We start from the raw sequence: 12,552 nt of genomic DNA on the forward strand, positions 1-12,552 counted from the left end.
CAACAGCTTCACAGGAATCTTCATAAATATCCATTACTGACATCGACAGATGTAAGGCCTAATACTTCCATGATATCACCACACTAGTCATGCACAAAACAGGAGTACCTGTTATTCATTTTTGTTTACTAATTTAAAAATGTATAGGTCTCACAATGTCATCAGCAGATTACTAATAAATTAAACCTTATGGTGCTTGGTTAAATTAAATCAATCTAATACAGAAAAAAAAGACATTGGACTGGATTTGAGGCACTGTCGCTGACTCTTTTGCCAAATGGCAAAGACGGAAGTACGCGGAAGTGAACCATCTCACTTCACGTGGATACTCTCTGGTTGCCTTTAATTTTTCAGTCTTTCTCGCTGTTAACGTTAGTCATTATAATTGCCAGTTTGTTTTGGCTTTGTTTGTCTTTAAGTAGGCATCAACTAGATAGTTATTTTGAGGGGTCTGGTCTTAGTTTGGTGTTGTATGTTATTACAACAGTGCCAGTTTGTCACTCGGGCTGAGTCTTGTCGGCTGGCTGGCAAACGTTAGCTTAGCTAACGTTAGCTAACTTGGCTAGCCTTAACGTTAGCTGACACTAGCTAACGAGTTCTTACTTTGCTTGTAGAAAGCAAGCTATATGTTTTTTGCTGATAACAGCTCACGAACTTAGCTAGCTCATCTGTGACTTTTTCTTCTCACGGGCTATGTTTGAAGTGGTTTCTTTGTATCTAACGTTAACGATAAACCCGTAGCTACGCTGTTAGTCAGCTAACGTTAACTTCAGCACTCTTGGCTGAGTTTTGTTCGATCGAAACTGGCACCACCTGCTGCCAAAATGATGGACTTCGACAATATCTTGTCCATTGCCTCCCAAAACCAGGGCGTCAGCAGTATACAGGTGAGTTAAAGACTGTCTTTTCAGCGACTGACATGTTAACGCTATCTAAATTTGGCAAGATGGGGATTCGTGGACATCGTTGTGAGCACACGAATGCCAGCTCATCTGTTAGAGCGGATCTAGCTAGCTGCTAACCTGTCCCTGCATTATCCCCTTAGCTAGGCTTTGAAAACGTCTCATAATAACTTGTGTCTGCATTTCAAACAATAGCAGGATTGTGGAACAAACTTTACTTTATCAACGGTAACTTCGGAGTTTTTTAATTAACTTTTGCCTACGCCTGAGCTATTATTTGATCCTCTGTTGTCATCAAGGCCTTTATGAACTGTGGATAGTCAAGGGAACTGGGTAAGTGCTCCTCATTCAACAAGCACTGTCACTTACTTCCCTTATCTTGCCTCTCTCAGACAAAGAGATATAGCTTACAAACTGGACCACCCAAAAAGGACCCAAGGGTCAAAGGTGTGAATTCTTCGGCTGTGCAGGCGTTTCTTAAGAAGCAAGCATTGGAGAACAGACAGAAAGGTAACAGTGACAAAATTACAGTTTATGCAAATCATTCATTAATTATGCATATACTGTACAAAACACCAAAGGAATGTTTGAGTTATTGTGATTTTAATCAATCTAACTGGGTGTTTTATTCAGAAATGCAAATGAGGAAACAGAAGGATGAACTTACAGCCAAGAGGGTTGAGTTGAAGTCGGACCGTAAGGCACGTGCAATGGCTTCCAGAACTAAGGACAATTTCAGAGGCTACAATGGCATTCCAGTAGTACAAGAAGAACCTAAGAAGAGGAGATCGAAAGGAGAGAAGGTAGACGAAAAATCTAGGTATGACTCATTTGACCCAGAGGATGATGAGGACAATTTTGAGTATGAACAGACAGATTCCGAGCCGGAACCAGAGCCAGAGCCACTGAGACCGGGAAAAAGCATAAGTATTAGTGGGAGCAGTAGTAGCAAGTCCTCTATCAAAAAACTTGGTGGGCCACCCAAGCCCGCTCCACCACCCCTGAACTTTGCAGACTTACTCAAGTTGGCAGAGAAGAAGCAGTTTGAGCCAGTCGAGCTAAAAGCCAAGCCAGTGAAGAACGACGAAAGACTCCGCACAGCTGACGAGATAAGGGAATTGGAGCTGGAGCGCAAGGCCAAGAGACTGGACAAAGGGAGAGACTCAAGGCCAGAGAGAGAGAGAGACAGCAAGGCCCAATCTAGCTCTAGCTCATTCAGAAAAAGCACTGTAGAGAAGGAACAGAAGAATGGGAAGCCACAAAAAAACTCCACAGAAAAGCCCAGTCTGCCTAGTGGGTCAGGAAAGAAGTCAAAGCCAACATTGCCAAGTGATAAAGGCCACAGTTCTTCTAAGCTCTCTGTTAGTGACAGAGAAAGAGATAGACCGAAGACCTCTCATAGTGATCGAGACAGACCCAGGACAGGCATGTCTAGTTCTTCAGGTGCCTTAAGCAGTAAAGTCCCTTCCAAAGGGGCGTCCTCTCAGGTTCCAGCCAAGCAAGTGGCTCCCAGGCCCTCATCTGGCCACAAATCCAGCACCACAAGTGACCTTAGCTCCAAGAAGGGGAACTCATCATTACTTCAAGGAAGACCCGGAGGTATGTCTGGGGCAAGGCCTCCTAGCACGTCTGCAACAGGCCAAAAATGTCAGCAGGGGAGCTCCAGACAGCCCAGGCCCATTCAGGGCAGCTCACTGAAGGGAGTACCTACAGTTGGAGGCCACAAACCTGTAAAGGGAGAACCACTAAGGCCTGGAAGTAACTCCATAGTGAAATCAGGTAGTAATGGACAGATGAGACCTTCATCAAGTGGCCCACCCAAACCAGGGAGCCAACCTCAGGCAAGGCCCGGGGGTTCATTCCAGGCAAAAGCTGGTGGTGTCCCGCAGGCCAGGCCTGGTGGGAGCGGCCTCCCAGGTCGCTCTGGAGGTGGAGGAGTCCGGCCCCCAGGGAGCGCACCTGCTCGACCTGGGAATGGGGGACCAGTACCTGGACGGCCAGGCGGCAGCATTGGCTCAGGACCTGGGAGACCCAAGTGCACTGTGGTGTCCGAGACCATCTCATCCAAGAACTTTGGGGGACCCAGACCAGGAGTCCCTCCCCGGCCAGGCATGCCACAGAGACCTGGGATGGCTCCCAGACCAGGAATGCCACCCAGACCAGGAATGCCACCCAGACCAGGAATGCCACCCAGACCTATGATGAGACCGCCAGGTACAAACGAGAGAGAGGATAATGATATTACTAAGAAACTAAATATGAAACTAGGATGTGGACCTTGAGTACAAATTGCAATAATAATAATCTTTATGTATGTAGCACTTTTCAAAACAAAGTTTTTGAAGTCCTTCAAAATCAAAGACAAATTGCATAGAGCAATAAAACAGAAAGAACAATGAGGTAAAGCAATACAAATATAAAAAATAAATAGTCCCAGCCACAGGGATACAATAAGCAAATAATAGGCAAGGCAACAAGGATAAAAATTAGTAAAAGCCAAAGATTTAAAAAGGTCTTACGATAAAGGTAAGGCCTTACAAGTTTGGTATTTGGCTGAAGCTCTTATCCAGAGAGACTTACAATAAATGTGCAGATTCAGTGTCTTGCTGAAGGAGACTTTGGCTACGTTCAGACTGCAGGCAAAAGTGGCCCAAATCTGATTTTTTTGCTCATATGTGACTCAGATCTGTTTTTTTCATAACAGTGTGAACAGCACAAATCACATAGAATCTGATCTTTTCAATTCTGATTTGAGCCACTTTCATATGTGGTCCTAAATCAGATACAAGTCTGATTTTTTGCAATGCGACCTCAGTCTGAACAGTCATATCGGAATTCATGCGACTTTTACGTCACTCTAGATTGACATTCGTCACAAATCTGCGCTGGCGGGACTCTGTGAATACAAACATGGAAGACAGCTGCGATGGAGGTAGTCAGTGGAGAGACAGTGAGGTGTTAGGTGGGTTTATTATGGGTTTATTGTTAGGTGTAATTCTGTACGAGCAAAACTTGAGGGGTCATATCGTAACCGGTCTGTGTTTGAAAGCATATCGAAACAAATGGCCGAACGGGGCCACAGAAGAACATCAACTTATAAATGAAACCGTAAACGCTGACTTCAGTGGCCTCCATGTTTACTTCCGTACGACAGCGTGCTGCGTGTGACGTCTTTGTTATTGTTCTTTTGTGCATGTGGGTCAGTTCAGGACCGTGACCAGTTCACACTGGAATCTGATATTGGCCACATTTAAAAAATAAGCCAAACAAAAAAATCGGATCTGAGCAATAAATCCGAATTGAGCACTAAGGCTTGCAGTGTGAACGTAGCCTTTGACAGGACACATGGTGGTTGCGTGGACTGAGCCTGCAACCTTTCCGTTAGGGGATGGTCTCTAATCAGTAGGCCACTCACTTGATATTATCACTTCATATTATCATTATGGTATATTCTACATCCTACAAATAATTCTTTATCGTCGCTGAGTAACAAAACAAAGATGACTGAATGTGGACTGCATTTTATGTGATTTGAGATGTCATGGTAGTCAGTGAGTAGACAGCTCTACTTGAAGATGTTAAGCAACAGTCTGTATTTTGTGTGGCTAACAGCTGTTGGCATTTTGCAAGTAGCCCGAAACAACCGTGCCAGTAACACGGGGCAAAGGGTTTGTTTGCCAGACCGAATGAAGTGTGTCAGCAACACTCCACAGCCTTTGTAATCGCTCTTGGTTCAGTTCCATGTTGGAGGGGGAACAAGTTTTACGTTCAGATAAACAAAATGTAATTTCGGTGTCATTAACCTTCTAGTATTAAATAGACTTATTTTGTGTAAATTGTGTGATGCGATTAAGGCGGTAATTCTCAACACTGGCTTGCTCGCTGAACCATTCATATTTCCTACTTCCCTAAACTTAACCTCTTCATGATACGTGTTCATATAGGCATTAAAAAAATCACATGTGGACTAAAGGGCAAAGGCTTGCTCAGCATATTAAATAGTCCATCTCCAAAGTTAATTCCTGTATTTGTCGTCCAGGTACAATGCTACCGCCAATCACCTCGGCATACAAGAGGAAATATGAGGATGAGGAGGAGTACGACTCAGAGATGGACGATTTCATTGATGACGGAGGGGACGACCAAGATGAAATCTCCAGACACATCAAGGAAATCTTCGGCTATGATCGGTCCAGGTAAGGGGTTTGCCACAGTATATTCTAGTCACATTTAATTCACACAAGAGTCATCTTATTTCAGTGTATTGTAAACCAACCTCAATTCACATGAAAATAATAAGGTGTTTATGCTCTCTACCTCAGATACAAGGAAGAGAGTGACTATGCATTAAGATTCATGGAGAGCAGCTGGAAAGACATGCAGAAAGAAGAAGCCAGGAGGTAAGACAGGAGTACACCTCACACCTCGCATTACCATTCACTGTATGTCTGAGAAGATGAATTATGTCCCTTGTTTATATGAAACATCTCTCCATTTCCCAAACATACACCTATAGTATGTACTGTAGCCCAAGACCTCCTTGAGTTTAGAGTTTAGATACTGTTTTTAGGGACAAACATGGCATTAGAATTACACGCACACTACAAATACTGTGGTGGGGACTTCCAAAGCACTGATATACCTGATTCATTTTATAATGGAGTTTGGTAAAATCAGTATAATTTAGGTTCATAGTTAACCCCCCCCGTCCCAATTTTCTACCCTGCCGTTTGTGTGATTGGAATTTCTGCTAATTGATTCTGCATATGTAATTGGGAAGATGAAACACAAACACAAGTGAAAAACCATTCACATCATCATTTCGAGGCAAAGTTACATTCAAACTTTGTCACTTGTGGAATTGTTCCTGCGTAGTTCATGACCTGCCATTTTGCCTTTGGAATGACAGTGTATCAGAAGTGAAATGGGCCTCGACCGTCGTCTCATGTTGTGTCTCTCTGTGTGTTTGTGCTCTTTTCTGTGTCCCTGTGCTCTGCTGCGTCAGCCTGAGAATGGCTGTGCAAGAAGATCTGGAGGAGGAGAAACGAGACGAAGAGGAGCTGAAACAGAAGACTGCCAAGAGGAAAAAAACAAAGTGAACCCCGTTTACGTTTGAATTTAGAAATGGGGTTCCCGTGTTGACGCATGCAGGCCAGTCACTGTGTCCACCTCGTCTCGCATCTTTTGTTTTGTTCCTGCTTCTCTCCGTACTTGCTTGGGTAACAAGGAGGATGAGCGACACATGACATCGGAGGAAGAGGAAATGAAAAGGAAATACTACAGTGACAGCAAAATGGAAAAAATCAAATGACACAATGCACACAAATGATCCTACAGAAGAACATGTAGGATACAGTTAACAGTTCTCAGTTTTGCCCTGTTGCGCTATTTATTTCCCCGCCATTGAGTGTAAGGTTTGCACTATCAACAACACTTTTCTAAAAAAAAGCAGAGCTGCAAACAGAAATGTAAATATGCCACAGTGTGATTTTTTTTTTTAGACTGTAACAGCCACATACAATGTGAAATGTTGATGACATGCTATTTTTTGAGCAGAAATCAGTGCATTATTGCATATTTATCATAGTACAAATACTCTTAAGTTTTGATTGTAAATTTATTTAATTATGGAGAAGACATTACCGCTTGATGTGTTGTGTTTTTCTCTTTAAAATTATTTGACAGAAATGATTGGCTAATGGCTTTTATTTGCTTTTTATCGATTAGTTTTACATTTGTTTTCTCTGAGTATGACAATCTTGTGGGAAATTGTGACTACAAGGAAATGGAAACCACAGAAACTATATTCTACAATTTTACACTTGTAGAGAACAGTGTGACTTTGATTCATGATGAGCCATAAACTGTGGACTATATTGTTTACCTTGACCCTTAGTGACTATGTGTAACTGTTTTTGTCGCACATAGCCTCTACTAATCTCAAAATAACACTGTTTGAGTTTACTGTTACTGTGTTGCGTGGTCTGTGTTCCCCCTCGGCTTGCCGTACCTGGTGTTTCCAGTGGGCGGGGCCTGTCATTTGTCCACACCCCCCTTACTTCACAAAGTTTGCGGAAGTTTGTGTCGTTTATGAAATCATCTGTCAAGAGGACCGATTCAGAACTTACAGAAGTGTTTTGTCGTAGCGTTACTTCAATAGATGGACCTCAGCTCGGAGAAAATACAGCGGATCCTCTCAAAGGTTTGTTATTTAATTAAGGGCCGACTTTGGAAACTGAGATTTACTAGTACCGACTTATGCCGGCTAGCATAGCAGGCTAGTCCATGTTAGTGTCAGACTTCACCAACTGGCTCAACCAGATCTGTTCAGGACACTTGGCTTACTTAGCCTGTCCCGGAGAAACTTGAAAAACATGATAACATGCTACACCAAAGGTCGAAGATAAAACTGTAGTGGTTAGCTTAGTTTTCAAACCTAATTCAGTAATTGTAAGTCATGACATTGAGTTAAAAGTTACCTCAATGAGTGTAGCGACTGTACAAAATCATTGCCTTGGGCCGTGTGCTTCTTTCGTACGGTGCTGAAAAAATATTCCAAAGAGTATCCGTAGAAAGCGAATGAGTTACCTCTGCTACCCCATGCCTCAACTACTGCCAACCTGCCTTTGAGCAAGGTACTAAACACCAAGTTTAGCAGCTCACTGTGTGAACACGTGACTGTATGTGAGGCAGGGTACTGCAGAAAAAAAAATCCCTCCATACATTGACAGTTTTCATGAATTGGGCCTTCATTCATCTCAACAGTCACAGATGAGTCTTCTTCCCTCCTTGTTGGATTTAGAGAGCCTTGGACATTGTGCGTTCAGCTCAGTTTTAGAGCTAGTACCTCAGTTTTCTACAGATTTGATTCCTGTTCCCAATGAGCACCTATAAACCTAAGGACTTCGCTACTTTTTCTTAATCCACAAGAGCACTGTTACTTCTGTCTGAGTCTTATTTGCCTCTTTTATGATATCAGTACAAATTCCACGATGTTGCTGTTGAAGAGCTGCAGAAGATCCATCGCATCTACCCTGGGATGAAACCAGTCACAGGCACTTACAGTAAGTTTTCCTTGAAGAACCTGTCTGTGTTTTTGTTTCCAGTGTTTTAAATCAGTGCTTAAATCATTGCTTTCACTGAGACACGTTGGGACCTTCTTTGCAGACCTTCATATTTCCTTTACACAAGTCTAATTAGAATCTGTGTCCTGCTTTGACCTAACTGCTCCCATTGCCCATTTCAGCGTTCAGTGATGGCACCCAAAAAGATCTCCTAAAACTGGTTGGTAACATTCCTGTCAAATATGAAGGTAAGACTGACCAAAACACATCAGCTGTGAGTGTACTCCAGCTGGTTGAAAGGGCTTCGTCATCAGATGAAGCATGACAGATGATAAACACCACCTGGAACATGTCAATGTGGGATTATTGTTGTTATGTACTGACAGCAGCCTGTCTGTCCCCAGGCCGCTCCTACAACCTTCCCATTCAGCTGTGGCTGATGGACTCCTTTCCCTTCACGCCTCCCATATGCTTGCTGAGACCCACCTCCAACATGGTCGTCAGAGAGGGCAAGCACGTCGACGCCGGAGGACGGATCTACCTGCCGGGACTGCACAACTGGGACTATGTAAGGTTTTTAGGCCAGATGAGTCCGATTTTTAGAGTAACGTGGAAGCTGTTCAGCGGCGTTCTCATCCGTTTTGCTGCTGATTTTAACAGCCCAAGTCGTCCGTGGTGGGTCTGCTGAATGAGATGATCTCCAAGTTTGAGGAGGAACCTCCGCTGTCCTCAAAGAGCACAGGAGACAGCAAAGACCCCCATGCGCTTCTGGCCTTCGTCTCCAATCTCCAGATCAATGAAGGTGCGTCGCTTGATGGACAGCTGTGTAGTTGGTGATCAGTAATGGCATTAGTGGCTTCCTATTTGTAAATGAAATGTCCTTTTCAGGTGGGGTCAGACATCACGATCAACCGATCAACAAAGTCTCGGTTATTGGGGGAGGAGACTTAGGAATGGCGTCAGTGTTGAGCATTTTGGCGAAGGCAAGTCACACCGTACGTTGTTATTCAGGTATTTAGAGACATAAATACATTTAAACACCTTGCTGTTTCTCTTTTTCTAATGTTGACAGTTCACTTTTTCTCTTAATTGCTGTGTAGGGCAAAGTGGATAAACTTGTTTTCATTGATGTCGCCGAGAGTTCTACCAAGGGCGGCAGTACAGATCTGGAGATTTTCAATCTGCCAAAGGTTGAGGTGTCCAAAGGTGCGTCCTCTTTCTACACCGACACTGTAATGTTGCAGTGCATCCCAGCTGAGTCTAGCCTGGTGTCCAGCCCCTAGTCTTCAGCACTCTTTGAATTTGCATGCCGATTCAAAGAGTGCTGAGAGTACTTGAAGAGAGCTGAGTCATCACTGACGTTCGAGAGTTAAAGATTATTATAAAGGTGTCAGGATGGCATAGTGATTAGGGAGACGGTCCTTCAGCCCAAAGTCCTGGACTCAAGCCCCTGTGACTGAGGGGTTTCTGTTCTGTTCTTTTCTGAAGAAGAGGGCAAGCAAAAAAGAAAAGTCACAAAGTTGAAGCTGCTGTTTGTGGTTAGAAACAACCAACTGCCCAGGTTTTGGCTCTTTTTCTATGTGGTTTGTTGCTGCGAGGTGACTTGAGTCTAAACGCTGAACACGTGTCAGATCTCTGATCCCTGTTGACACTGTTGTCTCTCTGCTAGATTTGTCGGCCTCTGCAGGTTCCAAGGTCATCGTGGTCACGGCGAACGCGTGGAGCAACGAGCAGTCGTACGTGAGCGTGGTGCAGACTAACGTAGAGCTGTACCGGGGAATCATCCCGGGCCTGGCACGCCTCAGCCCCAACGCCGTGATGCTCATCGCCTCACAGCCAGGTCGGTCATGACGGCAAACACACTCACTGTGTAAATAAACATCCGCTGTCCTTATTACGCTTCGGTACCATCGTCTCTCTCTCTCTCTCTCCCGTTCCAGTGGACATCATGACCCATGTTGCCTGGAGACAGAGCGGCCTGCCCCCGACTCGGGTGATCGGGGCAGGATGTAACCTGGACTCGGAGCGACTTTGTCACGTCCTGGATATCAACTTGAACACTCACAAACAGGCCTGGGTCATAGGAGAGCTTTCAGACAACAAAGGTGAGCCGGATAGGAGCGATGACATATTTAGACGGATGCCTTGTCTTTGGATTAGTAGTCATGGTCAATGTCTGTCTTAAATGTCTGTCTGTAGTGCATTGCATGATTTATGTCTCTCTCACTCTCCCTCCCTCTCACTCTGTTCTTTTTTTTCACTCTTGTACATTGTTTACTTGTCCGTCTTCATTTGTTTTGAATCGTATTGGCAGAACCAGTAACGCCGCATTCTTTGCTTATCTCGTATGTTCTTTCCATTCTCAAGAAGGCTTGTAAATGCTGTGACTCATGCGCTTGTGCTTGTCTTTGTGTTGCAGTTGCTGTGATGAGTAACATTGGGCTGAGCTCTAGTCAGCAGCCAGAGATCGCTTCAGGCACCAGCTCTACCAAGCCACTGTTGGACAGGTACGGCCAGGGATTAGTTTCACTTTTGAAGTAATACTCGATTGAAGGATCGCAGTTGCATAAACTGCAGTTATGAAACATTTCTAGATGACTCGGCTGGATGCAAAATTGTGAGGGACAGCGTGGAGGTAAGTAAATGTTAGGAATTTAGAGCATTAGATGGATTAGAAAATGTACATGCCCACAATAAGGAAATAGATAAAAACCTTATGCATTGCATCTAACATTTACATGGAAGTTAATTCACAAAAGCATTACATTAACATTACTGAACAAGGTAAGGCACAAATATCAGTGTCGTGTTCTCACTGTACACAGTATCAGCACTGTAAAGTGTGTAAATTGAAAAACGGCCTGTTCGTGTGATGTTTTTGGTACATGCTACGAGTTTTTGATACTGAAAACGGTGTCCTGATGTAAATGTTTCTGTGCATTTAGAGGGTTTGAAATGATGAAGACTCGAGGCCAGCGGTCATGGTCCGTGGGTCTGTCCATTGCTGACATCGCCTGCAGTGTCCTGACAGACAAGAAGAAGACCCACTCCGTCTCCACACTGGCTCAGGTAGCACATCCCATGTCTGATTAGCAAAACAACCGTTCTCATCTGCTGGTATTCTCACCATGAGCCTCACCTCCATCATATGTCATGCGTTATATTTCACTTATTTCCCTATTTACATACAGTCAGGATTAGGTCTTAAGTACTGCTATCTCTATGTTTAACTGTATTAAGACAATAACACCAACAAAACAAAAAAAGCAATTTGTTCCTTTTGTGTAGATGACATACTATATGTACATTCAGGTGTTTAAAGGACATTTTCATGGACAACAGATTATGGAAGACATGCATTAACAGTGTGTGTGTGTGTGTGTGTGTGTGTGTGTGTGCGCTGTAGGGCTGGGGGGGCATCAGCTCAGAGGTGTTCCTCAGCCTGCCCTGCATCCTGGGAACAAACGGTTCCACACGTCTAGCCGGAGTGTCTTTGGGACAGGAGGAAGACTCCAAACTGAGGGAAAGTATCGCCTCCCTCTCTAACCTCATGGCTCAGCTTAGGATATGATCACACTCCTACAGCCCAACTGACTAACCTGGACAAGGCTGTTACGGACTGACAAGGTTCTCCAGTCAACACACCCTCAGCAGATGGACTGTGCCTAGGAAATTAAAAGTAGCTTCAGTTAGTTGCCTTTGAAAAGTTGAAAGCAGGGTTGGACAAGAGTGTATCTCAAATATGTGTGATGCAATCTTTCAGATTTGTTCCTCAATTGTCAGCTGATTTTGTGTATTCACCGTGGGTAAAATATTCAGAAACAACCATGTAGCGATTGCATTTTTGCATTTCTTGAAATTCCCATGCCTATGAAAAGTTAGTCATTTTGCATTAGTCACCTTGCATTACACAAAATCTGTAAGTCAGAACATGTTACATGAAGGAAAAAAAAAAAAAACTAAACTAAATGTACTGGTAGAATAATCATTTATGACAGCCATGAAATATTTTTTTAGAACTCTCCAAATAATACTGGTGTTTTTGGTTTTAAACATAACACTACTGCTAATATCACTAAACAATAACACCTTCTTATTTTTGTCAGTGAGAAATCAAAATGACAAAATTTACCTAAAATCTTCTTTTGCCAAAGATAAAGTTTTGTGTATGTGATCATGTAATTATGTTTATGCAGCTTTTCACGTTGGATCTTTACCTTTAATACCTCTGACCAAAACCAGGGTGTTGGTTGAAATGAAGTAAGTGGCATGTATATTTTATATGGTACAGGGTACTGGTGGCTGCATTGTCTGATTGATGGAGTACAGCTCATAATGGCCTTATCCTACTGGCTTAATGCTATTTCCATATTTTTAATGACGGTATGAAAAAGCTTATTACATGCCTTTATATTTAAAATGCCTTTGCCATCGTTTTTGTTTACTTTCTTGTGTAAAAAGACATTGCACTGCTGGAAATGAAGTGATGTACAGTATGTAATACTAAACAATTTTGTGGGTGTGCAATAAATATCTGAGACTAGATTTGTTTTGTTGTCTCTGTGGGGAGGAAAGACAACAGACAC

At 43.3% G+C, this 12,552-nt stretch overlaps 2 protein-coding genes across 2 annotated transcripts; both read left to right on the forward strand.

Moving 5' to 3' along the window:
* Nucleotides 1–367: 367 nt before the first annotated feature.
* On the forward strand, nucleotides 368–6,836 carry spty2d1 (SPT2 chromatin protein domain containing 1). Its single transcript, XM_071895109.2, has 6 exons — nucleotides 368–887; nucleotides 1,295–1,412; nucleotides 1,536–3,116; nucleotides 4,942–5,098; nucleotides 5,225–5,302; nucleotides 5,908–6,836. Exons 1-6 carry the CDS (start codon nucleotides 825–827, stop codon nucleotides 5,999–6,001), a joined length of 2,091 nt encoding a protein of 696 aa, XP_071751210.1. The 5' UTR covers nucleotides 368–824; the 3' UTR covers nucleotides 6,002–6,836.
* Nucleotides 6,837–6,958: 122 nt separating this feature from the next.
* Nucleotides 6,959–12,505, forward strand: uevld (UEV and lactate/malate dehyrogenase domains). The gene is made up of 12 exons (XM_071895096.2): nucleotides 6,959–7,104; nucleotides 7,882–7,966; nucleotides 8,149–8,214; nucleotides 8,371–8,534; nucleotides 8,627–8,768; nucleotides 8,855–8,949; nucleotides 9,067–9,172; nucleotides 9,636–9,806; nucleotides 9,907–10,071; nucleotides 10,386–10,473; nucleotides 10,912–11,035; nucleotides 11,373–12,505. Exons 1-12 carry the CDS (start codon nucleotides 7,063–7,065, stop codon nucleotides 11,535–11,537), a joined length of 1,413 nt encoding a protein of 470 aa, XP_071751197.1. The 5' UTR covers nucleotides 6,959–7,062; the 3' UTR covers nucleotides 11,538–12,505.
* Nucleotides 12,506–12,552: the final 47 nt, after the last annotated feature.

This window comes from Centroberyx gerrardi, chromosome 4 (assembly GCF_048128805.1).
Source record: "Centroberyx gerrardi isolate f3 chromosome 4, fCenGer3.hap1.cur.20231027, whole genome shotgun sequence".
Lineage (NCBI taxonomy): Eukaryota > Metazoa > Chordata > Actinopteri > Beryciformes > Berycidae > Centroberyx > Centroberyx gerrardi.

Coding starts and splice junctions, on each gene's coding strand:
- spty2d1 (XM_071895109.2), top strand. CDS start 825: ATGATGGACTTCGACAATATCTTGTCCATTGCCTCCCAAAACCAGGGC. Junction 3,117..4,941: donor ACCTATGATGAGACCGCCAG/GTACAAACGAGA, acceptor TTTGTCGTCCAG/GTACAATGCTACCGCCAATC. Junction 5,303..5,907: donor CAGAAAGAAGAAGCCAGGAG/GTAAGACAGGAG, acceptor CTGCTGCGTCAG/CCTGAGAATGGCTGTGCAAG.
- uevld (XM_071895096.2), top strand. CDS start 7,063: ATGGACCTCAGCTCGGAGAAAATACAGCGGATCCTCTCAAAG. Junction 8,769..8,854: donor CAATCTCCAGATCAATGAAG/GTGCGTCGCTTG, acceptor TGTCCTTTTCAG/GTGGGGTCAGACATCACGAT. Junction 9,173..9,635: donor AAAGGTTGAGGTGTCCAAAG/GTGCGTCCTCTT, acceptor TCTCTCTGCTAG/ATTTGTCGGCCTCTGCAGGT.